The sequence below is a fragment of the Hakea prostrata genome, chromosome 9 (assembly GCF_041222555.1).
Source record: "Hakea prostrata isolate BN-2017 chromosome 9, UWA_Hpros_2, whole genome shotgun sequence".
Taxonomy (NCBI): Eukaryota; Viridiplantae; Streptophyta; class Magnoliopsida; order Proteales; family Proteaceae; genus Hakea; species Hakea prostrata.
In genome coordinates, this window is record NC_142608.1 from 15,109,208 (window position 1) to 15,136,093 (window position 26,886).

General features: G+C 37.4%; 2 protein-coding genes across 6 annotated transcripts; one reads left to right on the forward strand and one right to left on the reverse strand.

Annotated features, from left to right (window-relative positions):
- The first annotated feature begins 2,283 nt into the window (after window positions 1-2,283).
- LOC149004815 (non-classical arabinogalactan protein 31-like) lies at window positions 2,284-3,526 on the forward strand. The gene is made up of 2 exons (XM_089169069.1): window positions 2,284-2,717; window positions 2,997-3,526. Exons 1-2 carry the CDS (start codon window positions 2,363-2,365, stop codon window positions 3,290-3,292), a joined length of 651 nt encoding a protein of 216 aa, XP_089025195.1. The 5' UTR covers window positions 2,284-2,362; the 3' UTR covers window positions 3,293-3,526.
- A 3,801-nt stretch (window positions 3,527-7,327) lies between these two features.
- On the reverse strand, window positions 7,328-26,853 carry PYR4 (pyrimidin 4). 5 transcript variants are annotated; one of them, XM_089169329.1, is made up of 9 exons: window positions 26,556-26,852; window positions 25,111-25,195; window positions 22,017-22,162; window positions 11,732-11,913; window positions 10,352-10,488; window positions 9,558-9,723; window positions 9,365-9,481; window positions 8,041-8,201; window positions 7,329-7,811 (listed from the first exon to the last, which is right to left on the reverse strand). In XM_089169329.1, exons 2-9 carry the CDS (start codon window positions 25,135-25,137, stop codon window positions 7,614-7,616), a joined length of 1,134 nt encoding a protein of 377 aa, XP_089025455.1. In that variant the 5' UTR covers window positions 25,138-25,195; window positions 26,556-26,852; the 3' UTR covers window positions 7,329-7,613. The 5 variants fall into 5 exon arrangements, with proteins under 5 accessions (XP_089025458.1, XP_089025455.1, XP_089025454.1 ...); XM_089169328.1 differs by lacking the exon at window positions 26,556-26,852 and adding an exon at window positions 25,525-26,396; XM_089169332.1 differs by lacking the exons at window positions 25,111-25,195; window positions 26,556-26,852 and adding an exon at window positions 15,062-15,119 and having other exon boundaries at window positions 7,328-7,811; window positions 22,017-22,106.
- Between the last annotated feature and the right edge of the window lie 33 nt (window positions 26,854-26,886).

Here is a 26,886-nt window from a genome sequence, read left to right on the forward strand (position 1 = left end):
GTGAGACAAAAGAAGAAAATGATAAACAAAGTAATACAAAAAATATGTCATTTAAATAAAAACAAAGGATACAATAGTCAAGAAAGAGATTTGCTATGAAAGAGGAGTATATATATATATATATATATATATATATAAATAATTAGGATTTTGAATGTAGACATAACCTTATGTAAACTAAGTAAATCTTGTCTTATGCTTGTGATTGTTTTATTGTTTCTACATCTTCATTGCGTTTCTACCAAAAAAAAAAAAAAATGGTAGGTTTAGTTGTAAATATGTTTCTCTTGTTTTACATTTAAAGGTTATATATTTGAAAAAAGAAAACTTACAAAACTAAATCTCCTAACTTTGTCAACTCTAATCCCTCATTTCGCCCAATTGCATTAGTCCTACAAATTTAGCAAGGGCACGATCAAGGCCCTTTTCCATGACAGGAATCTCGATCGAGTGCTCAAGAACAGGAATTTCTTAGCCATATTGACCTAAACTGCAATGAATTGCTGCTGCGACATGCATGTTCATTGTTTACCAAAAAAAAAAAAAAAAAAAAGACATGCATGTTCATGACTAAGTCTAATTAAATTAGCTAGGTTTCCATCTACACATTTCTCAATTGATGTTGCTGTAGTAGGTAGAGCAAAGTCAAGAGCTTTGTGGGGATTATTATTTCCAGTGATCAAATCCCTAGCCTGTTTAAGAAGAACATGCCCAAACTCTTGTTTGTTTAGCACTGGGGCAAGACTAATCACAACTGAGAGTGTCAAGGCTGGTAAGGAAGTCTGCTTTGCTGTTGTTCATGGAAACAAGGGCTTTCTTCTTTTCCCTTCAATTTGGTTGGGAAATGCAAGATAATTTACAATCCACCAGCAAGAACGATCTCCGGAGAATCTTACTTTTGACATCTGTCTTGTACTCTCAGAGTTTGATTTTAAGGGATTGATGACCTTCATAATATCCAATGTTATGCAATGACATGATCAATGATCTTTGTGTTATTAGAGAGAGAGAGAGAGAGGGAGGTTGGATGGTGTAGAAATAATTAGGGTTTTGAATGTAGACATAACCTTTGGTTAACTAAGTAAATCTTGTCTTATGCTTGTGATTGTTTTATTGTTTCTACACCTTCCTTGCGTAGCTTTACTAACACAAAGATCATTTAAAAATCACAAAACACGGGAAAGAGATATATAGGTATATAATAAATGCCAACTTACACACTAAATTTGCAAGTAGAGTTCAGAAAATAGGCAAATTTGTAAAAAAATAAAATAAGATATAGGTAAAATTTTATTTAATTGACTCCTTTGTTTCAATACCATGTGGATATCATATTTATAAATAATCAATACCCAGTTGAAATTTGTGCACCAAAAGTCTAGGTCTGGATTTTCAACTCGAGTAAAAGAATATGCTCTCTTCGTATCCTTTATCACTTACTTAGAAAGGAGACCCACACCTGAGTCGTACAGAGAGAGATAAATTAAATATAGTATGAAGAAAGTATAATCCTCTACCCTCAGTAAACGATGTCAACTCCATTCTTTTTCCCAACCTATCAAGTTATACATCTACCCTAATGCATAGTTTTCTTAAGAAAAAGAAACCTCGGTTAATCAATCCTAATTTAAAACACAATATGGACGTCAATGGCTAAAAATTGGGTAGTGATTTAGCACTAGCAATTCGTTTTGAGTCACCCAAAGAAAGAAAAAAAAGTGTAGCAGAAGAAATTCCATTTCCAAGTGATTCAATTTTCAAAGCATGTAGATAGGATGAGGGACAGCCAGGGAGAACAGGCTTATTCCCAGGTTTCTGTATCGTGGAGTGCACTCTTCCACCAAAACCCCAGTCTTTAGTATTTGTACTGTTCTCAATTCTGATACTCTCACATAGGTTAAGCAGAAATCTGGGGAAAAGCAAGTGTAATCAAAAGAAGATTTTACTAAAGAAGCTACCGACAATGAAAGAGCTTTGGAAGAAACTTCTACAGTCCTTGCAAGTGAAAGAAGATTACAATGAATTTTATCTATCTTGCATGTGAAGCCATTAATCTCTACTTTGTGCTTGTCAATGAGAGGAACAAGGTCTTTTAATGGAAAACCTGATCCCAATGCATCAATCTCCGCGCTTGCAACGTTAAGACTTTTCCAACCCAGCTCTCCCAGCTGTTCAAACCCTTGGAAACTTCCCAGTTTCCATCTTTCTAATTTTAAATACCCATTTGATCAATCTTTACCGCCGAGAATCGCGTTCCAGAGCCACTATAAAAGACTACACTAGTTAAGAGTTTGATACGAACAGAATTAAACCCAGTCTTGCTTTGCTTCTTGTTGTTCTTCTTCCCCTTCAGGAGTAAGAAATGGGTCTTGCTTCAATGAAGATCTTTGCTGTTCTTCAGCTTTTACTGGTCTTGTTGAGCACTGTTAATGCTGGAAAACCATTGATCAAGGCTCACCCACCTATGCCACACGACTCGCATCCCATTCACCATTCAACTCCACCCACTCATGCACCAGCTCCTGCTCCTAGCAGCCACCACCACCACCATCATCCAGCTTATCCTCCAAGCCACCACCACCACCTCCCTCCCCCTCCGGCTCATTCTCCATCTCCTGCTCCCAGCAGAAAGGCTGTGGCTGTAGAAGGTGTTGTTTACTGCAAGTCATGCAAGTATTCAGGCCATGAAACCCTTACCGGCGCATCTTCCCTACCAGGTTTGTCTTCTTCTCTTCCTTTTTAAGTATTGAAGTTATATCCAACTTATGTTCTAATATAAGTCATCGGATTGTTTTGCTACAACGGTGCAATGGATTTTATGAAAGAGAGTCCAATTAACCATAAAATCTAGTATTGTCTATAAAATACTAAGCTAGAAGCAACCGTCTGAATAACCAAACCTTATTCAAACCTTGTGCTTAAACCCTAAAGCTAACACTCAAGAATGAGTTAATTTGCTTCTGCTGAAATGATGATCTATTGTGGGTTTTGTGCAGGTGCGGTTGTGAAGCTAGTGTGCTACAATAGGAAGCGTGTGAGGACAAAGGAGGCAAAGACGGACAAGAACGGATACTTCTTCCTAGAGGCAGCAAAGACAGTGAGTACTTATGGGGTTCACAAATGCAAGATGTACTTGATTTCATCATCCAAGCCTTTCTGCAGTGTCAAGACTAATCTGAATGGTGGAGTTACTGGGGCCTCCTTGATGTACGAGAAGAACCAAACATCACACTCTTATGCACTCTATAAGGTTGGACCATTCGCTTTTGAGCCACCCAAGTGTAAAAACTAAGCTTGTAGTACTCATAAGCTCGTCGTCTTCACATATTTCTAGGCTTTGGGAGCTTTTAGTATTAAGGTTTGCTTTTCGTCAGGGTTTTCTTTTACGTGAAAGGTCTCTTTTATGTAAAATTATGGTCCATTTTCTCTTTTAGTCCATTAGGTTACACTGTCCCAGAATAATTTCTGGTCCCTTGTGATAATGATGAAATAATATATATCAATGGATCTCGGTTCTTGATTTTTAGCTCTTGATGATTGGTGATAATTCTCTAATATGAATCTGGTGCATGGGAAGCTCTCAGAAGCTCTCTAAAGCGAAAAAGCTTGTATCCTGCGCATGCATTTAATGCGCAGGATCATCAACCAGAAATTTCGACCAAAATTCCGATCCCACCGCCCAAAGTACATGGCTTGATGGTCCTGCGCATTTATGGCGCAGGACCCAAGCAAAGTCCTCTCTAAAGGGCTTATGCGGTGTTGCAGACTTCTGTATAATAAATAGTTTGATGGGTATTTTTGACAATAACTTTTACTGAGAGCGAGATTAATTTATAACATTAAATTCAAGATATATATTATATATGAAATTTCTTCAATGCTGAACGCACCGTGCAACTCGGGGTCATGATCGAAACTTGTGATCGAGATAAAATTTTGACCACTCATTTTGTCTTATTTTGTTTAAGTGATACTTTATTTAAATAATGCTCAATCATAAAATTAGTATTTAAAATTTCATTTTTATCACAAATTTGAATTTAGACCTTAACTTGCACAGAATATTCTTTCTCACTTAGAAAGAATCAAAATTTTCACATGAGTTGGTCAAAGTTCTCTAAGTCAAACTTATACATTTCCATGTGTGCACTTACGGCGCTCGAGAAGCTTCTACCCGCTAATGTGGGTTTTTTTTTTTTTAATTTAAATAAGAAAGCAATATTGAGTATTGAATGCAAACCTGACACCGACTTGAAAATAACATTGAAAGAAATAGAAGTCAAAACCAAAGTTAGACACGACCGTACGAACAAACTAATAAAAATAAGAGAAATAAGGAATTTTTAGTGCTGCAATCGCTGCAAATCTAGATTTTAGGTTTAGTTGTAAATATGTTTCTCTTGTTTTACATTTAAAGGTTATTTATTTGAAAAAAAAAAAAATTACAAAACTAAATCCCTAACTTTGTCAACTCTAATCCCTCATTTCGCCCAATTGCATTAATGCTACAAATTTAGCAAGGACACGATCAAGGCCCTTTTCCATGACAGGAATCTCGATCGAGTGCTCAAGAACAGAAATTGCTTAGCCATATTGACCTAAGCTGCCATGAATTGCTGCTGTGACATGCATGTTCATGACTAAGTCTAATTAAATTAGCTAGGTTTCCCATCTACACATTTCTCAATTGATGTTGCTGTAGTAGGTCGAGCAAAGTCAAGAGCTTTGTGGCCGGGGATTATTTATATCCAGAGATCAAATCCCTAGTCTGTTTAAGAAGAACATGCCCAAACTCTTGTTTGTTTAGCACTGGGGCAAGACTAATCACAACTGAGAGTGTCAAGGCTGGTAAGGAAGTCTGCTTAATTTGCTGTTGTTCATAGAAACAAGCTGGGGCTTTCTTGTTTTCCCGTCAATTTGGTTGGAAAATGCAAGATAATTTACAATCCACCAGCAAGAGCGATCTCCGGAGAATCTTACTTTTGAATCAGTGAACACCAACCCAATCGGAAAAGGCAAGGTCTAGCAGGCTACCAATGTTTCACAATCCACCAATTTCTTTGCATCTTGCATTATTTCCACCTCCCTGATCTTCCACCAACAAATGGCACGATTCTGAATCGAATATCAAAAAAACCTAAACACAAAAATGAAAAATCAAATGTAGACCTGCAAAGTGCAAACCAAAAGAGGAACTCTCCAAATCCGAGATGAGTTGCCAAGGTCTAACCTTGACTATATAAATGGAATAATCATCGATTCCTAAAGAATCAAACTTACATAAATGTTAAATCAGGGCTTGCGAAATGAGGGACTAGAGTCGGCTAGAGTTAATTTTTAAAATACAAAACCTTGAATGTAAAATAAGAAAAATGTATTTAGCTCTAAACCCACCATTTTTACACTGGTCAATTCCTTTCTTAGTAAGTGCAAAATCTAAATCGTTGGTTGCAGATTGAGCAAATAAAAATTCAGAAATTAGCGACCTCCTTTGATGAGTTTGGATCTTCTTAGATGTACAATCCAAAAATAGGAGGAGCTTCATGAACTTCTTTAGAGAACTCTTATCGGTCTGAAACTACATGTTCTTCCGTTTTACTCAATGAAGTTCTTTTATATCCAAATTAAATAAATAAATAAATATTCATTGTAAGGAAACCGAAGAACCAACCTTACTAATTTAGCTTTGTAATCGATCCCCTCCTTCTGTTCCACTGGGCAGAGCGCACCTTGGCACAAATTCATTAATTTGAGGCACTTCATTCTACATTTTTATTTATGTCAAACTCGCATTTAAGAGGCATTTCGGAAGCTTCGAAGAAATCCCTTCAAAACATTTCTTCTTGTGAGATAAGTGGTGCTGCACTGTCCTCGTGTTTGTATTTTGAGTTTCCAATCGGAAGCTGTAAAGAAATTCCTTCAAAATTATCTTGCACAGTTCCTCTCTGATCATGATCATTGCTGGTACTTGGTAGTAACTTTATTTATTAGCATTGTATTCTCTCAATAAGAGCTCCACATGAGCTTCACAAAACGTTCTGACGGTTTAGACCTAATTTTTTGAAATGATGACGTAAAGTACAGATGATCAGATGATGAGTAAAAGCTCTCAATGGAAGCTTAGGCTCTTTTTGGTATCAATTATAATTGTCAATTATGAGAAATTTTCATTATTTTAAATTATTTGGCATCTATTCTAAATTTTATTTTTATTTAAAATAATAGAAAAAGCTCCAAAATTCATAATGAACTTTTTGTCCATTATGGATTATGATGAGAATTTCATTATCTTCCTTTGTGTAAGTTTACTTGAAGTTTTATAAATAAGATGAGGGTAAAATAGTCAATACACATATTTTTTTATAACAACTTTACTTTTTCCTTCTTTTCTCACTTGTTTTCTATCATTTTTTAACAATTTTTTATCTTGACACCAAACTTATTTTCATTTCATAATTTATTTTTGATAAAATTCACCAAACCATTTTTCATTCTTGACCAATAATGAATTTTTGTACTTATTTATTTTAAATAGGCATAATAGAGAATGAAAATTGATACCAAAAAGAGCCTTAGTCGAAAGTCTGTTAAAATTATAGCAAATGAGGCCAGATTACCTCCCTCTACACTTACGAATCACTCAACATGGAAGGAAAGAACAATTGATATGCTCCCCTCCCCTCGCGCGTTTGAATCACAAAATATGGAACACGCTGAGATTTCTGTTTTTTCATTTTCTTCAATATTTATAGGTGGGCCCCATCACAATTGTGTGCTAGGCCAAGAAACATTAGGACAACACATTGTTCTCCCCATCCAGACTCTATAGCAATTGAGTGGAAAAAATCAGGCAGCAAAATATTACACCTATGAAAAAAGAGGAACACAACCATCCCTGTAAAGTTGAGAATACAATCAATTGAAAAAAAAATAAAGAATAGGATAGCCCCACAAAGAAACAAATCAAGAAAACACCACGTACCACCATGGATCTCACCAAATCCTAATACTTTAGTAGATTTCAAGTTCTAGAAGACGAACAATTTCATGGGGAACCAAATCTTCTTGCTTCTCTTCCTTCTTATTTTCTCTCACGGGCTATGCTCTCATGGTAGAATCTCAAGGAGAAAAATATTGAAATTAAGAATTACACACACACACACACGCTTGCTTGAACTTGCAGATAAAAGAAGAAGAGAAGAAGACAGTGGCCAAGAGAAAAAGAATTTGAAGGAAAAAAAAAGCTTTATATTTTGGCTTAATTTTGACCTTATCAAAAATGAACATGATAAAAATCCCTTCTAGAGTCATGTTGCAACTTGTTTCCCTTACCTTGAGCTCTTGCCACTTGCCACTTGCCACCAAGGAAAAAACTGAAGTCACTTTGCTATTCTGAAAGATGATGTGAATCTCCAAAGTTACTCTACTACCATTAAGTGTACCCAAAAGGTTATTTTATTACCATTATTCTGGGAAACATTAGCACCAAGGGACTGACAGAACGGAGAACACCCACCACAAAATTGATGTTGTTTTTCAAGATGGTGTTTCCAATTCATCAGAACAAGTTAAAACGTAACAATTAATGATTCTTAGTGATCAGAAATGATGGATCAGATGTCGGTTGATGGCAACCAGTCAAGGGTTTGACCTGCAAACATGGGAACAATATCTCCAAATCCAAAAGCATATGATTCTGGCACCTTCCATGGGTTTTTGATCAGCTTGATTTTGGATTCATTTCTAGCAAGTCCGTAGAAGTCTGGGCCATTAAAACTCATAAAACCCTCCAGTTTGTCAAGTGCACCCGCCTGAATAACAGAATGGTTTAGAGACACCATCAATGAGTACAAAATAAACATATCCAACCACACAACTAATGAAAATTATTTTCTTGCATTACCCCCATTGACAATTATGAGCCAAACTGATGGGATCAGTGGAGCCCAAAAGAATGTCCTTTGCAGAAAAGGTTTTGGCATAGCCAACATCACCATATGAGCCACACCCATACACATCCAACACCAAGAGAGAGATTACCTCTTCAAATACTTTAGCATAAAGTGATAGGGCCACAGGAGCACTATATATACCAGCACATCCACAAGAGCATTCTTTGCGCTGTCTTTCATGAGGAGCACTATCAGTTCCAAGGAAAAATTTCTTACTTCCACTAGTCACTGCTGATACAATAGCCTGTCCTAGACGAATGGAAAAATGAATTGAGTCAGCAGAGTGGTACATTGAAAGTAATAATACAAAATGTTTAACAGAAACAAAGTATATATAAAACATATATATGATGCAGTCCATAATTCATCCCTGGTTGTGAAGCACATATCCTATTCCAGGTATTAAAAGAGGAGCAAAGGTTGGGAACTCAACATAAAGTTTACAAGCCACACTTCAGCAATACTTCTTTCCACGTTAAAAGGAAAAATACAAAAACAATTAGAAGAAGCCTTATCCCAACCTAATGGGGTCAGCTAAATGTTAAAAGGAAAATACAAAAAATTAAAATCTTCAGAAATTTTGGAAGCAACTTCGATAGTGTAAGATTAATATATATGCCCTGATTTTCATGTTCTTATTATACTTATGGTTCACAGTGCAATCCACCTCCGGTTAAAGATCAAACCGTAATTACCCATTCTCTAGTTCCATATTTAAATGAAACCCTATCCCACGTCCAACTTCATGCTTTTGTGCTCATATACCATGTAAAGCAAGATGAACCAGAAGATTTAAAAAGTATCTAAAAGTGCACTGCCATGAAACATCCAGCATAAAAGAAAATAAATCGCCTATGATTTCCTTCCTTCAGCATGAGAAATATAGACTTAATGCAGATGAATAATACTGGAAAAAGAATTATGGAGAATAAGGATTAAAAAGAGTTTGTACACACCCAATACATAAGAGAAACGAATGACCCAATTACACCAGACATAATTACCGATTCATATGTTGTTAAATAACAAGTATTTGTGAGGGTGCATACTTTCTTGATGCCTTAAAAATATGAGGTTTTGCAGTCACAAACAAATATTGTTTTTAGGATGAGAAATATAGACCTGACATGGATGCCTAACAGCAGAAAAAGTAGAGAGGTGGAGGGAGGAGGATAAGACAAAATAAGGGTTGTAAACATCTAAGAAATAAAAGAACTGAATGAACAAATTATATCGAACATAAATACTGATACATACATTGCTAAATAACAAGTATTCGTATGAGGGTGCATACTAGCTTGATGCCTTAAAAATGTGAGGTTTTGCATTCACAAACAGATACTAGTCAAAGGGACTGAATTCAGACATGAACCTTGAATATGCATTAGTGTGAAAAGACAAAGGAAACATACTGTGGATCTCTCTTTTCAATACTGGAAGGCAGTAATTATGTGGTTGTAATCCTCCTTGAAACAACGAGTTCCTATTGAGAAGAAGATGTTGTGGAGTAACAGTTGCAGCAACAGTTCCTAACAGAAAAAATAGATGAAAATTAGAACAAATACTCCTGACATGGGACTTAGAGATACAGTGGGAAAAGAATACCTTCACTACAAGATTCAATAAACTTCACAGCATCCAGGGTGGTAATATGCTCCATCACAACCTTCAGCTGAGGAAGCTTCTCAATTAGTGGTTTCAACACAGTATCAATAAATACCTTTTCACGATCAAATACATCAACCTCTGGATCTGTGACTTCCCCATGGACCTGTAAAAGGGCAACAAAAATATGGCCATCTAAGTAACCATCCTTCCCAACCAAAAATGTTAAAGGTGATGCTTGTAAGGTGTTATTTTCATCATACAGAAGCTACGTTGAAGTCCCATAACTAGTTGTACTCATCTGAAAATACCGATTACATGCAGGCAACAATCTCACAGGAACATATTTTATGAAGACAAGATAACCGGACCACAGAATGTCATAAAAAGTTATATTGGGTTAGGGTGAAAGTATGCATCTAGGAGCCCAGATTTGGCAGTACCACACAGAATTGGTACACAGAAACATACAGAAAATCATTCAAAGTTTCTGATTAAGAAAGAAAGTAAGTTAATAAAAACTAGTGATGAAAATTGGCTCCCAGCTAATAGAAGGCAAATCTGTTGTTTGTCCTAAAAGCATCTCTCAGTAAATCAAGGACAGAAAAATCCAAAGTCCAAAGAACATTTTTGATGGAACTGGTAGGATATCTTCAGGGTTCTTAATTCTAACATCATTTCTCAAGTCTTAATCATATGGCATGGAGAGGAAATTCTAACATGTTAAACAAAGCAACAGATTATCTTCAAATTGGAATCCCATATGTTGGAGTCAGATGTGCTGCAAAAGATACCAGCAGCAGCATATTTTGCTCCACCATCTCCTCAAGAACAGGTAGACACTTCCCAAAAAGATCTGTAACACCATCTTGAGAATTTGTAGTTGCACCAGCTGGATATAGCTTTACAGCAAAAACCACTCCACTCCTCTCTGTAAAACCATTCACTATTTTTATTAAAACTGAACAATAGAACATTGTTTTGTGCTACTCATTTGCATTTTAGAATGATAGATATGAACTAGCTGAATAGACAAACTTTTCTTTCATACCAGAGATTATTCAGATCCACACAAACTGTGAACAACAAATTTGTATCTTCCCTATAGAACATTGTTTTGTGCTATTCATTTGCATTTAGAATGATTAAGATGAACTTGCTGAATAGAAAAACTTTTCTTTCATACCAGAGATTATTCAGATCCACACAAACTGTGAACAGCAAATTTGTATCTTCCCTACAACCATAGGATCATTAAAATTCCAATGAAAGAATCCATGTCAGGATTCCATTTTGATCTGGAAAACATTTATTGTGGTAATCAATTACCAAGAAATTTGTTTCATATGTTTGTATATCAAACGTTAAACATTAAGAAAAAGCATGAACTCAAAAGACATGGCAACATTTCAACTTCCTTAAAAACCGTTAATCATTCAATTCGTATATATTAATAAGTAATGTCCAAATTTGTAATTTTGTTTCAGAATATAATAATAACAATTGATAATTATAATATCATTTTTAAGGATTTATAATTAGTTGATAGCCACTAACTTTCTTCTCATCTGATTCTAATTTCAAATTTTAATATATCTTAATCATCTCCACCGATTTGAGGTCCAAATTTTAAGATTATTTACAACTATAAGAACTCCTTTCCCTTGTTCTAGGTTAAAATTGAATATTTAGATATACATACATACTTCGATTTTTTTTAGAGTCCCTTTCTCTATCAAAACAAGCTTAGCAAGTCTTTTTAATAGGTAATATATGAAACATGTCTAAATTCTTTCTAACTGTATAAGTGTAACCCTGTGAAGACGTTGCACGGATGAAGGAGTTTGATACTGATCAACAAAATTCCATCTTGTATACTGAAAGTAATAGGTATCTGCAGAATAACTAAGGCAGCAGGCCTTTTTCTGTTTTTTCAGGTATGTGTAAATATTCATTGTCAATATGCGGGATAGTCATAACACTAGCCAAATCAAGATATATTGCACTACAATTCAGTAAATTCTAATATATTATGATAAGCTCAATTATATTTAAGTTATGGGGAGTAACATAATAAAACCACTAAAGAAGTGACGGCGAAAATATAATAACTTTTGGAATATTATGCATTTCAAATCTAAAATCATTATATCATATTCACTGGTTGCACTCACTGGCAAGTTTGATCTCCTCTGGACTGGTCCTATCTGTTAAGTAAAGTGTCATTAGAGGAGTAAAACCACTGTTTTCTGGTAATACTTTCAATATCGATTCTCGATAAGCCATAGCAGCAGCTGTAGTGGTGACAGGAGGTTTCAGATTTGGCATCACAATTGCCCTTCCAAAATGATTTGCACTAAGATGCAGAGAAGACTATGTCAGATAACACTAGATCAATAAAGCAGGATAACTAATAACAATAATCCAACAATTAGACTTTATCCAAACAAAAACGGGCTAGCTACATGGATTTTACAAAGACAAAGTATAGATAATAATAGTTTATAAAGAAAATAAGAAACAGAAGATAGCACATCAACAACTTAGAAAAATCCCACCTAAAAGGGGTTGCTAAAAGAATCTTTCCCCTCCAGTGAGCTCTGTTTGAGGTCAGACCTTAAGTATACTCACATTTCCTCACTAATTCTCCGAGGGTCATTTTGGTTCTTCCTCAAGCCTTTTAGCCCATCCAAACTCAATCAGGTCACTCCTTCATAGTGCTTTATCCCAATACCTCCTTTGAGCATGGCCATGCCACCTCAAATGACGTCAAAGTTTATCATGTGCCGAAGCAACTCCTTAATCAGCTTTGGTATGGTCATCTATACCTCATTCCCCGTAGTTTGGCCAAAATCAATCTCAACATCTTCATCTTTGCCACACTACGATAAATCTTTTTAACTGCCCAACATTCCACCCTATAAATCACAGCTGCTAATAGAAGTGTCCTATCAAATCTTCCTTAATAGTTAATTCTAAAGAAATGTAATGATCACACAACACTTTAGATGCACTTCTCCACTTCATCCAAATAATTTTTTGTTAGGGATCATCCTCTATATCACATCCTATATTTATGGTTAATCCCAGATTACTAAAATAATCACTCTGGTGTATCTCTCTCTCTCTCTCTCTCTCTCTCTCTCTCTCCCCCCCTCAATCTTCACCATTTCATCACCTGTCTTAATGTATCTAAAGTTAAATACCAGATACTCCATCTGAATTCTATTTATCTTAAAACCTCTTAATTCCAAGGTCGATCTCCAAAATTCCAATTTGTCATTATGGGCTTTTTTCTTATCTGACAAAAAGGATCAACAAAAAGCATACATGGACCAACCTCTCAAATTATCCTAGTTGAATCTTCCACAATGAGCATAAATAATAACAATGCTAAACGTTACTTTGGCGAAATTATCCTTTTGATGTCAAAAGCAAACTTTCTCTGGTGCATAACCCATGTGTTAATCACCTTAGAAACCAGATAGTTGTGGGCTCTTGAAACTTCCCGCACTCTTTCTAGTTCAGGATTGACATTTCTTTATGTTCTTCTTTGGCCCAGTGCCATGGAATGCAGTAGCCTTAGCCTGATTGGACCGACATGATCCACTTTAAAGATCCAGACCAAGGGCTGGGCCGGCTGGCACTAGACCAATTTTCTGGTATGGGGAGGCCTGGAACTAGTATTAATTTATTTGAAGTCATTGAATTGCTTGGGTACACTACGTAGGATTACCATAGAAGTTTGCCTATTAAGAAATAGCTTAGTTTGGTTAGTTTCCTATAAGAAATCTTTTCTATTCTGGTTGAAATTCTATATTTATGCAAGGCTTACTACCTATTTGTTCATTTTAACTGTAGAGCACTCAGTTGTGAAGTTCGATTACAAAAATTTGCTATCAAAACTTTGCATGAGTATGTGTGTCTAAGTTTGCCCTTCCCAATTATTCTTCCAATTCATCTACATTTCTCTTTATGGAGCCCACCACAGCAGATCATTTCTAATACCTGCAACCAGCTCGATTCTTTCCATTTCAGGTCCCCTTCATTCCTTCTTTCTTGATGGTGAATTATTATTCACTCAAAAAGTAACAATAATAATAACAATGACATGTACAGCTAAATGGATTTTACTGGTAAAAGAAGATCCATACTGATGAAGCCTCAAATGAATGAGTGCTAATAAACTAAAGATCTTGCTCAGATTCACCTCCAGGCTCAAATGGTTAAGGGTTAGGTTAGGTTAAGTTTGGTTAAGGTCTTGACAATAGTTTTTTAAGGTTAGGGCTAAAAGGGGTTAACTTTGTGGTAAAGTTGAAGTTGGTCAATATCTCAAAGCTTGGAGGTTCTAAATGGGGAAGTTAGGTTATGTTAGGGATGGTTAGGTTAGTTTTCAGCAGAGAAAGGTAAATTCTTGAATTTTGGGGAAACAGAGGTATCTCTAAGTGAAGTGTTTGGGGTGTCAAATAGACTCAGGATTGAATGAAACCAAGATCTTAAAGCTTGCTGCCTTGGAGATGCTCCCCGAATTTCATCAAATTTGGATGGTTAAATTCCAAGTTATGGGTTTTCTTATATTTAGGGTTTCAAAATCAAGATTTGCAAGAGACAAGGTTTGGTTGATCAAAATGGGGTCACATTGAAGGTATGGGCATTTGTGAAAGAATACAAGCAGCACACTGAGTGGATCCTACTGATTGGTTTAGGAGATATGGAGGTTCTTATAATGGAGGGAAAGAAGGGACCACACCTCGGAATTGGGGAGTAAACAGAAAATGAAGGAGAATAGAAGAGGACGGATGGGATAGGCTGCCAGGTACCGGGGAGCCTTTTAGATGCCTGAATCAGATGGAGATGGTGTATGGAAGGCTGTCGATGCAGCCATAGCAAGGATCCTGGCCTGTCTTCACCTATAATATTATTTCTCCAACATTGGACCCTCTCTGACTCACTTGAACAAACCAGCACTTGCAGCAGCAAACACTCATAAGAAGCACTCAAAACTGAGACAATAATTACAATCCAAACTGTAGTCTATCCCAATCAATAAGGGGGCTTTTGTAGCATTACATATGAAGTCCTACCATAATTAGGACTTAGAAATAGACTCTAACTAGGAATAATAACAGAAGCTACTTAGGTCCTACAGCTGGAACTTTGCAAGGATTAGTGGGCCTAAATTGTTTTTTTTGGGGGGGGGGGGACTTGCACAATTACACTGCCCTTAAGGTTCAGCAGAATTACTAAACTGCCTCTGCCAACCGAAGTTGCACTGCTGTGAAAAAAAAAAGTATGGATGTGATACATTTATTGGTGGCCAGCTGGGCAGCAACACAAGGGGCTTTTACTAGCCTTCGCACTCCACTTACCATGGGTCTTGGCTATTGCATCACATCATAGCTTACCACATTGGATGGGATAAGGTTGAGTTGCTGTTTGAAGAATAATAATTAGTCAAAATTCTACTCATAACAAAAGTATTTATAATATGTTATTATACTCACATCGAAACTTTATCACGATGGGCCATCTAGAATGCATCTCATGGCAAGCAGTTTATTTCTGCCACACGGAAGGTAGAACCTTTAGGTGATGGATGAGAAACGTCAGAAAATGTGGACAATGAAAGCGGCAATCAAGCTGAAGTAAATGGTACAATCAAGACGGAAGTTCAGGAAGTAATCAACAGTTCGAATGCAAATTCAAAATCTCATGATCAAATTCCAATCAAGGAGATATGGTTTGCCAATGATTGTCAGTTGATTTTATCAGTCAAATGTGAATGCGGATCATTGCCCAAGTCAAAGCTAATAGTTTTAGATGTCAACCAAGTGGTTCTGGTTCTCATGTTTTATGGAAGTCAAATGAAAGCATTTCCCAACACAAGGAAAATTGATGCAATAAAGATTCTCCATTTGGACTAGGCTTCTTTTGGTCCACAGTTTGGTCCTATGAACCTTGGTCTTCTTATGTATGAGTTCATTGACATTAAGGCACCTAATCTAAAGCCCATAAAAGTGGGTTAATATGTTAGTACACGCATACTACTAATTTCACAAGATTCTGGCAGAATTTCACCGAAATCTTGCCATTTCAGTAAGTACCGCAACGAAACTAGAGGCGATATGAAAAACATGCAATATCTTCCAAAATTTTGTGAAATTTTGAAAATTCCAAGGGATTGTGCCATACGGGGCTTATGGATATGGATATGGAATTGATGGAGCATATAGAGCATCTGCTGATTCTAGTAGCATGTCTGCATATGGGCATGGAGATGCTACAGGTGCATCATTTGTGGACTCCATCTTTGGATATTCATCAAGACTAGCACAATCAGTCATGCTAGTTCCATGACCAGGTCACAGTCCATGGTTGTATTGGTACAACACACTCCCTAGGGTAGGATATCTACCTAATGATGATGATGCTACCTATAAAAGGGCAATGACAGACTATTATGGATAACTTTATCCATACTGTGTCATGGCCTACTTATGTCCAGTATTCAAAGTACTTCTACAAAATAGGAGCAATGCATAGAGAATTCAAGACCTATCTAAGAAAGTCAGTAAACATAGGTCACTTTCTAGATGTGGCGGTGTAGTAGGGCTCAATGCCTAACAAAAATGGCCAAAAGCAGGCAAACGAAAGAGATGTGTGGCTGAGGGGAGGAGAGAAAGAAGGCATGCATGGAGATTCTTTTTGTTGGAGGTTCAAGAATCTATGAAAGGACAAATTCAGCCGCTAAGGAAGAATTAAAGGAAGTCCCTTACTACGAGACCTAACCCAACCTAGATCTCGTCTTGGTTGTTGGGAGAGAGGAAGCTTTCGGACCACCTTTTCCAGCCAGATAGCAAGCAATCACTTAGCAATGATACCGCCGGCCGGGAATGAGTACCTATCCCTTACGTGAATCGAACCCGTGTCTTTAACATGAAAAGACAATGTCCTAACCACTGGACAAAAGGGACCAAAAAGCCATTCTTCATATTGCGGAATATGAGAAATTTTCTGCGCTTATCACGCGGATTAGGAACAAGAAAGGCATAGAAAGCTCGTCTCAAGGAATAAACCTTCCGAGTTTTTAGAGAAAAACCACGCGGAATTTTTGCGAGATTGTGAAAATGTTTCAAAGCGGTGAAAACTCTCGCGAAATTCCCACAGTGAGACAGTCTCAGGTAGACGGTTTCTATGGGGCGTAGGCCTCCAAAAAAGGTAACAGAGGCGTGCAAGGGTTTCCTCAGGTCAGACGGAGATTGGCCCTCGAGTGCAAAGGCAGAAGGGAGCTTGACTGCAAGACCCACCCGTCGAGCAGGGGCTGAAAGTCGGCCTTAATGATCCGACGGTGCCGAGTGGAAGGGCCGTTGCTCAATGGATAAAAGTGACTTTAGGGATAATAGGCTGATCTTCCCCAAGAGTTCACATTGACGGGAAGGTTTGGCACCTCGATGTCGGCTCTTCGCCACCTAGGGCTGTAGGATGTTCCAAGGATTGGGCTGTTCGCCCATTAAAGCGGTAGGTGAGCTGGGTTCAGAACTCGTGAGATAGTTTGGTCCATATCCGATGTGGGAGATAGAGCATTGAGGGACCTTTCCATAGTACGAGAGGACCAGGAAGGACGCACCTCTAGTGTACCAATTATCATGCCCACGGTAAACGTTGGGTAGCCAAGTGCGGAGCGGATAACTGTTGTTTAGCATCAAAGGCAAGGCAAGGGGCTCTCTATCTGACGGAAGATTGCGTCCAAGATTTGGTAATCTCACTGCGGATCGCCTCTGATCGGCCACTTCCTACAATCCGACCTGAACCTTTGGGTAGGCTCTGCAGGATCAACAACAATAGCTGCACGGAGTACGGCAAAATTCCCCGGTACAGTCATTCGACAAAAATTAGCGCCTACTTATTCTCCGACCCTTGCTATTTGGTAATGAACACATACGGCGGGGGAAGGAAGCTACTAGTAAGATAGGTAAAGTAAGGGGCAAGAGCTAGAACTGATGCCCGTGGGAGGGGAAGCAAGCAATAGTGCACTCTATCTTCCTCCTTCTCACTAGCAAGCTTGCTAGCTTCTTGCTCTAACCTTCCATCATACCTTCTTCCTATCGACCCCATAGGGCCAAAGGTCTCCGAGTCATCAATTCATTTTGGAGCGAACTCTTTTTCTACCTTTCTCTTTCCATGCCGACCCGCCTCTTTCGTTCTGCATCCTAACTGGAGGAAGCGGTCCGCTCGTGCTTCTCAAAATACAACCCCGGAGAATTTGAAATGGGCTCTTGACCCAGCCCAGAACTGCTTTTTTTTGCTTTGTTTACCTGTCGTGCCTATACCTACGCCTTTGAAGCCCCTTCCTCCATTACCTAGGGGATGAATCCATCCCAACACATTTATATATTGAATTCTACTTGTATTTGTAGTTGTATTTTAATTTTTAATTAAAATCTCAGTGTTGTCTTACATAATATCTATATTTACATTTGTGAAAATGCATGTTCCAGACTTCGAGTTTCGACTGCATACAGCCGAGCATATGCTGATCAATAACACCCCCTTGGGTTAGGTTTTAGGCAAAAATAACACTTCCATTGTGTTTATTAGCCTCAAATAAGGTTGTATACCAAAAACCAGCCCAAAAATACACAACTAAAAAAAAAAAAAGGAACGAACATTGAGTTGAAATAAATAAATAAATAATCCAAAATTTCACCGAGATTTCGGCAAAATTTTGGTCAAAGGGCGAGATGAACCAAAATTTTCAACTATGAGTACACGGAATAGTAATTAAGTCGAGCATTTGAGTTGGATTATTATACTTAACAGTTAGGATTCTTGTTTTAAGTTGGATTAAGATACTTAATACTTATTGAGTACTAGAGATGATTTGAGTAAAGAGTATGAGTTTTTCCGAAGAGTTAGTGTTGTTGATGCAGCCTTGCTTGATTAGGACTATAGCCTCAAGAATATCCAGGCTAGGGTTGAGGTTAGGGTATATGGGTGGTTGTTCCTCAATTGGATCCCAAGAATTGTGCTCTTAGCTCCTTGCTTAAGGTTTCTTTTGTTGGATGGGGTATCAATGGTTACGGATATTTAGGGGTATGAAGGATATTGTGGCCCATCCCATTAAAGTTGATAAATTCCTGATATGAGGTAGATTTTAGATGAGATGAAAACTTAAGGAAATGGGATAAAACTTGAAAGGAATTTATATTTTGTTCCTTAGGATTACCTCTTAAAATTTCAAAAAGGATATTGTGGCCCATCCCATTAAAGTTGATAAATTCCTTGATATGAGGTAGATTTTAGATGAGATGAAAACTCAAGGGAATGGGATAAAACTTGAAAGGAATTTATATTTTGTTCCTTAGGATTACCTCTTAAAGTTTCAAACATTTTGAATGTTTGCGAGATATTGGGGTTTCTTGATTTTGTAGGAAAAATAGGGTGATCCTTTCACAAGTGACTCTGACTCCTAGGGTGAGGGTGAGCTCCCAAGCGATTTATTAAAACTAAACTCCGTTCCTCAGGGATGAAATTAGGACCGAAAATCACTAATGTTGTGGGGAAGATGTTCTTAAAGTTTCGGATTAGATCTAACGATTAGCTCGGTTTAGACCTGACTTTGATTTTTGGGTCTCTAAAAAGTCTAAAAATTCAAGAAAAATAAAAAATAAAAGACGTGAAAGGAGAAGTGGTGATGTAAGCAAGGATGAGCCCCCTTATAATTGGGCCCCAAAAGGCCCAACCAAAGCTGGTCGTACCCCATGGGTGTTTTGGGCACTTGCCAACCCTTTTCTGACTCAAAAGGGAAATAGTTGGAATTCCTCAGTCCAAGAGTCATGGATCTTTCTTTAATTATTTATTTGGATTAGTATTTTGTGAGTTATGACTAAGTCCTAGTTAAAGTGGAAGTCCCAATTGGAATCTATTTAAAATTAAAATTCCTTTTGGATAATTAGCTTTATTTTGCAAGTTGTTTTCTATGATTTGTAGTTGTTATTTAATTGAGTTTTAAAGGGGTTCCTAGTCTATAAAGGATTCCCTAGTTGAGTCAAGTTAGGCTTCCTTACTTGAGTCCAAGTCATTTCCTTCCAATTACAAGACAATATATAGGCCACCCATCTCATTGTAAAGTGAGTTGATTGATGAATAAAAGGCAAACAACATCATGGTATTCTTGGGAGGGCCATGGCAGACTTAGAAAGAGTTTTTTCTTCACTTCACCAAGAGACTTTTAATTCCAGCAGCAGTCCAGCATTCACACACCGTCTTCCAATCAAACAAGTACAGCAGCCCTAAATCTCTCTCCTGCCCTGTGACTTCATCAAGAACCCACCCCCACTCTTCTTTCTCCAATCGCAGCCTATCAAAATCCCTCCTCAACCCTTTTCCCACCTTGTGGCAGCAAGAAACCCCTCCCCCAGCCTTGCGGTAGTATCCCCTACCCTCCCCTTGTCTTCTTTTCTTGCAGCAGCCCCTCCACCCCTTTTTCTGGTTTTCTTTAATTTCTTGAAATCAGCAGCAGATCTTGGGAGTAGCAAAGGGAAAGAAAGATGAGAGGAAAGCAAGATTGCCCAAGAAATCTTCCCAAACTTTTCCCATATCAACCCATTTAGTTTTTCAAAACAAATTGTATCCAAATCTTTTCAAGATCCCCAAGAACTTACCAAAACCTTTTCCCTCCATTAGAGATAGTTCCCTAAGTGTTCCCCTACTATTTCTTCGAACCCTTAGGTGATTTTGATCTCAAGAGCATCCCTCAACCCTCCCACACCCAACCGCAGACTTCCTAAGAATCCTTCACACATCCTATATTTCTTTGTAACCCATATTGTTTTGGGTATCTTAAACTCATCCAAAATCCATACAAGACAATCCCATAAGATATCCATCAATTCCAAAATCCACCCAAACATACCCAAACCATCCCATATTCCCATTAACAAACACAACCTTATTATTAAGCCCTAATTTGTGTTGGTTCTTATTAAAGAGGATCCTAGAAGAGTAACCTAGGCGTTTTGAGTTACATCAAGATAACAACAGGTATAGACTATGGGATGAATTTCTAAAGGATTCTAATGGTTAGTTTAGGCTGGAGATAATGATGAGGACATCAATCAACAGTTCCAAGTCTACCAGCAACGCCAACATAGAGATCATCCCACGAAAGCATTTATGTGGATGGACAACAAGTTTGGAGGCTATTGGATTGCTAGAGTCCTATGGTTCGATGAGGAGCACTGCCCATAGGCAGTTTGTTATTTTCTTCCCTCGAGTCCTAGTGGGTTGGGTATTAGTTTGCTAATGATTTTTATTTTGTTATGCTTTGAGTCCTTGTGGGTTGGCTTCGATAATTGTTGGCCTAATTTTGGGTTTTTTGGGGTTTGGATTGATCTATGGGTATATTTAGCCCATGGATTAAAATTTTCCATTTCATTTGAGGTTTCCAATTTTGCCCCTAAATATTAGATTTGGAAAGAGAATTATTTAGGGTTATTCATGGGAATTCAGTTGAAGGATTGGGAAGGATTTTTTATTTATTTATTTAAAGCCATGGAAGAATCAACTGGCAATGAAATGAATGAAAAAAAGAAAAGAAAAGAAAAAAAAACAACTTCTCTTCTTGCAAAAGCTCTCTTTTGCATGAACTGTTCCTCTCTCACTCGGTAAGTTTTCTTCTTCTCTTATCTTCTCTTCTCTCTCTCTTGTGTGAACAGGTTCCTTCTCCCTTCTTCTATCCAGCATCTTTACTATGTTCTTTCTTTTTCTATCTTCTCTCAGCTATTTATTCCTTTTCTTTCTCTTCTATTCTGTCCAACAGAGCTTTCTGCTGCATTCTTTCTTTATCTCTCCTTTTTTTTACCTTTTCTTTTCTTCTCTTCTCTCTTACCTGTATGGCAAGCTTGCTGTACTTCTCTTTTCTTAACCCTTCTGTCGTTTCCCGTGTTTTCCTCATTACCCAGAAATTCTTTCTTTCTTCTCCCCCCCCCTTTTTTTCTCTCTTACCCCTGGTTTGCAGCCAGAGCCAGCAGGTAAATTTATTGAGCCTCTAATTAGGTATTTCTTATTCTGTATGTTCCATTTGCAGTTGGTTCACTACAACAAATTTCCAAGGTTTTCTTTGCATTGTTACTTGCTGAACTCATTGTTAGAATTCTGATATTGACTAGGACAGCACTATTTTCTTTTCAGTTTAATAAAGCATGCAGGATTAGTATCCCAGGCCTAATTTCTTCTTGCTTCTTCCTCCAATAAAGATTAATCCCATCTCTTCCCTCCTGTTCCATCAATCTGATTTATTCCCACACTAATGTAGTTTCTTCTTTTATCTCAGATCTAATCAGATGTTTGATTATTGACATCTGTGATCCAAAATCTGGATTTCCAAGTTGCATCAAAGCATAAATAGAAGACTGAAATCAAATGATTCCAGGAATATTCTAGAAAATATACAATCACCTGTGAGAGACAACACCCTTCAGAAGGTCACCATCACGAAGATGAAGATGCCAATCATCAGGCTTTGTTAGTGAAAGTTCCATCTTCACCCCTCTGCAGTTTGCAGGAAAAGGTCCTTCAACTTTTCCAAAAGGAAACGTGAATGCCTGGTATAGAAACAGCATATGCCATTAAGCAACAATCAACTACTTGAATGAAAAACTTACTTGGGATACGAAACATATGCAGTACAGAGCACTCCAATTTAGGTACCAAGGAAATCAAATGTAAAACATTATTTTGAATGCAAACAGCACAATAAATTGCTAACATCCAGAGAGAAATATCACCAAAAAAAGTGAAAAGGAGTTCACAACTACCAAGTACAAAAACAGAATAGAGACAAAAAAAAAAAAATCTTTCATCAGTAAAAACAATTTGGTTTAGAATATCTTCTTAAGATTTGATTTACACCTTATTTATGGAATCTTTTTATGAGTACTGAGGGAAGTCATCTTATCTTCTTTTCTGTTTCTTCGGTGAGTAAGCTAGGATCGAGCGTGAGACTTCAAGATAAAACCTTGTCAAAGTCTCCAGGCTTGAAAAACGAAATGCTTTTAGAAATCTACAGTTGTTGATAACATTTAACTGAAGGGTCAGAACAATCAGAATATAGTACCTTTTCCAACTCAAACTTCTAAGCACTAGAAGTTAAATTACTTTCTTTGGATTTTTTTATAAGCTAGGACTGGGATCAACATGATAGAAGAAACCAAGTGGTGAAGGTTTTTAATCAGTAACTGACTGCTTGAACAACAAGGATATTATGCTGTGTGAAGAAACAATTGGATCAATTATAGCTTTTGCCCATGTTTCATTTTCCAGTTTGCGTTATAAAACAGATGCGAAGGCAGAAAGATCAGGATGGAAGAGGCAGGTACAAATATGAGTAAAAAGATTTGAGCTTGTGATGATTTTGCAAGAAGAGCCTAGTAAACAAAAACAAATAAACATTGAACATCAGCAAAGGTACTCAGAAGAAAATGTAAAGATGTACCGAGTGCATTGATTTTGCTCATTGTAGAACATGGCTAGATTCCTTCCTTGTAATCCATTAAAAAGGTTCTGATAACTACTCTTGTAGGTTTGGACACTCCAAGGTCCACAACTCTACCATTGAGCATGTCTACTGCCAGCAGGGAATCAGGTCTGATCAAAATGTCAAAAAAGCTACTGCTAACACAAGTTCTAACACCCCTTCGAATGGTCAGTAGCTCCATTTTTTGTATTGAAAAATCATCCCTCATCCAGGACTAGCATGCCTTCTTTATCTCTAATGAATCCAACAAAAGAGGGAACTATCAAAATGCACACCCATCATGCTGCCTGGTTTTAAAGCCAAGCCTTGGAAATTTTTTCGATTCTCAACATAATCTGGATCCCACTTCTCAGCTACACACTGTGTCTTTATGTTTCGAGTACAACATAAAGAAAGGATGGAGCACTTTGAAACAGGTTCCTTGATAGTAGCTACAGGATGGTATCTTGTCTCCATCCTGTTTGTGGAAGTCATGTGGTTCCTTTCACTCCATAGGTTACCCAATAGCCTTGCGTGGAATAATTTCTAGAAGGTCTTGTAAGCCTGAGTTGCATACATCGGCTGGAGGAAGATCAGATTTTGTTGCTGTTATCTAGTTTTCCTCTCTCATCTTTTCTGATGTAAATCAAAACGTGAAGAATAAGAGGGCCAGAAGTCACTCAGCAGGCCCACTCAACCAGCCCAACAAGACAGCACTTGGTCTACTTGGGTGGCGAGGTCAGGGCCCATTATTATGATTCAACTGATCCTTGAGTGAAGATATCCCTTAGGATATATGGATCTGTAAAATCTGCTATGGGAAGAGAAAATCATGAAGAGATTAGATTACTATTTTATTGGGTTTTTATTTTGGGAGTGTGGCAATGTTAAGATCTTTAACACCTTTGTTAGTTTCTATTGTTGTTACCTTGACCATCAACTTAATAATTATCCTATTTCAGAAAAACTAAATTTGTTAGTAGCTGTCCAAACCCAATCTGAAAATTCCGTTTTACAAGTTATCTGTCTGAGCAGGGTTAACAGCTCCTACTACTGAGTCTGGTTATCAATCCATTAGTCAAATTAGTAACTTCGGTCTATTACTATTCTGGATTCATTATTTTTTTGTAAAAGAAAACATTCAAATACTCTTTGTCTGAATTGTTATTTCTCAGTTTATATTACGTTTTTCTGCTAATTTGTGTTCTGTTTAAACAGTTAATAATTCTGTGACAGTAATATAACTTCCAATTTAAACATTGGAATGGATTGAATTTTGAGATTATATATGCTCAACATTCAAATAGATAACATGAACTAGTATTTCAGCCTAATCTATTCAGTCGATTGCGAGTTATAGAATTGATTTTATTGCTGGATTATATTGGCACAGTGATTCTGGATGTTTTTGCTCTCCTGGTTATTGCTAGCCTGTGAGTCTGTGACTATTACACTATCAGCCTAGAAGAAAAGAAATTGAATAAATTAGCATTACATCATCTCAGACAGTTTCCACACTTGATTTCATGTCTTCCAAAATGCCTTGATAAACCTAGAGAATAGAATCTTTAGAAGGGTTTCCCCAGATTACTTAGAAGTTAGAATACTATATACACTGCATCCCAAATGCAAATGTATTGTACCTACAAAGTAAGGTTCATATATTTAGCCTAACTAAGATGCATTTTTTCCTGACTACATTATAACATTTTTTTCGCCCACAGGACAGGGGAACAGTTTCTGACTATGCTATAAGCTCAATGATGGATATCTGCTAAAAGAGGATATGTATTAACCATAAAATAGCTATAAAAAAAATCAATTAATTAAAAGAAAAGAACACATTCTAAAGTACAAAACCATCAGTTTGTCAAACAGCCCATATCAAATTAACACTTAATGGTGTGACTAGACTTGCATAATCTGAAATACTTGATTTTCTATTGCATCGAACAGTTCATCCCCTGGCAAAATGAATCTTAAACCAATGAACACAAAGCACAAAATGTCCAGGGACATTAAGAAGGTTGAACATACCTTAGGAGGAATGATGGAAGAATTCATCACTCTCGGTGACTCTTTTTGAAGAAAACTGGTTAAGTAATCAAACAGCAGAATTTCACTGTTCAAAAAGCATGACAGAGTCATTGCAGTTATACTCTGTCTCACAGAACATTTCCGTTACATAATTTTACAATTTTTATCACATGCTCTAACCCACATCCACTCTGAACTAAAGATAAAAATATTGCAGTTTTCATCAGAATCAGAAGTATGCATCGTCAGATCAGATAGATGTTCTTCTAGTTGTGAAATATACGGTTAGACATCTGGGAATTTTAAGAATTTTAGAGTTCACGCCAGAAATTCTTCTAACTAAATAAAACAAACATGTCATCAAGGAAATCTTCAGATTAGATATCGAAAAGGTATTGCTTCTCCTAGACGTACCAATTCTTAGCAAAAGAAGAGACTTTGGGTGTTACGCAGCAAATGTTGGATTGAGTCGACAGTGACGCTGCTGGTTATTCGGTGAAAACTACAAGAATAATATGAACACAGAAGGATCAGAAGTGGAAAAATGGATTCTTATTTCACTCGCTTGAGGCTTCTGCTTCTCACAATAGCACCACCAGGAGATGCTAAGCCGAAGAAGGTGGAGAAGAAGACATGAAACGCTGCAACAAACTGACTTTGATAGAGTGGGTCACCGGAGATTGAAAAGACAAAGACAGAGATCCTTTCGCGAAAACGGGAGGAAGGTTCGCATGAGAGAGTTCGTGAGTGAGTGAGAGATTTTTATCACCTCCTGTTCTGACATCTTCCTGTTTGATACAGTTCACCTTTAGATCAATGACAAGTGTATTATGCTAATCTAATGGTTAATAATTTATCATCTATTATAATATTTTTATTTATTTATTTCTCATTTAACCCATCGTCTTCTCTCAAAGTTCAAAACCTAACTTCCGTCTCTCCTTGGCTTCGCCTTGCCGGTCTCTCCTTGGCTTCGCCTCTGGCAAGGGCACAATCTCTCATCTCTCCTTGGCGTCTTCGTCTCTCCTTGGCTTCGACTCCTGCAAGGGCACCAGGGTCTCTCTTCTACTCCGGCAACCCCTGCCGACGTACACAGGGATGCCCAATCAAGTACCCAGAAGTTCGACATCTTCAGTGCCCATACATGCTTACCGAAGTTAAACATCTCAAGAAGAAGAACCTGAAACTTTGGGAGATGTAACTGGAAACAGGGGGCAAAAGCCTTGGCTTGGAGTCTCTGGGGATCGAAATCGGAGATGGATGCAAATAGAACCGTTTTTGCAATCGCCTTCTCTGTTCCTTCCGATTCCTCATAGATAATAAAAAATAAAAATCTTTCCTTTTACTTAGAAAGATAAGAGGGGAAAAAAAAAAAAAAAAAAAAAACAGAGAAACAAGAAACAACAAGAAGCATTAGAACTAAAAGCATCAAACAAACAACTTACAAAGATTAAACAAGGTGAAACTTAGATAAAAGCTTCAGATCTGCTCGGTTCGATGGAGAAACCTAAAAGGGCGAAAACCCCAGAAAAGGAAGCGAAACGAGAAGGGGTCTGGGATCAAAGGCGGCTCAAAACTAGTCCAGGAAAATCGAGCAGAATTGTAGACAAGATCTTTGGCTTCCTAGGCGAAAACCCAGAATTTGGATGATTGAGTGCTCCAGGCATTAGTACTGATTTTTACATTCTTCAGACTGTTCTCCTCTCATACCATAGTCGGCAGGGGTTGCCGGAGTTGAAGAGAGTAAAGGCAGAGAGAGCCCGGAGAGAAGAGAGG

What these genes read in the sequence shown, in the direction of transcription:
- LOC149004815 (XM_089169069.1), top strand. Translation starts at nt 2,363, where the DNA reads ATGGGTCTTGCTTCAATGAAGATCTTTGCTGTTCTTCAGCTTTTACTG. An exon ending in CGGCGCATCTTCCCTACCAG is followed by an intron (nt 2,718 to 2,996) that starts GTTTGTCTTCTT and finishes GGTTTTGTGCAG; the next exon opens with GTGCGGTTGTGAAGCTAGTG.
- PYR4 (XM_089169329.1), bottom strand. Translation starts at nt 25,137, where the DNA reads ATGAATTCTTCCATCATTCCTCCTAAG. An exon ending in CTTCCATCATTCCTCCTAAG is followed by an intron (nt 22,163 to 25,110) that starts GTATGTTCAACC and finishes TTTCTATACCAG; the next exon opens with GCATTCACGTTTCCTTTTGG. An exon ending in AAGGGTGTTGTCTCTCACAG is followed by an intron (nt 11,914 to 22,016) that starts GTGATTGTATAT and finishes TCTGCATCTTAG; the next exon opens with TGCAAATCATTTTGGAAGGG.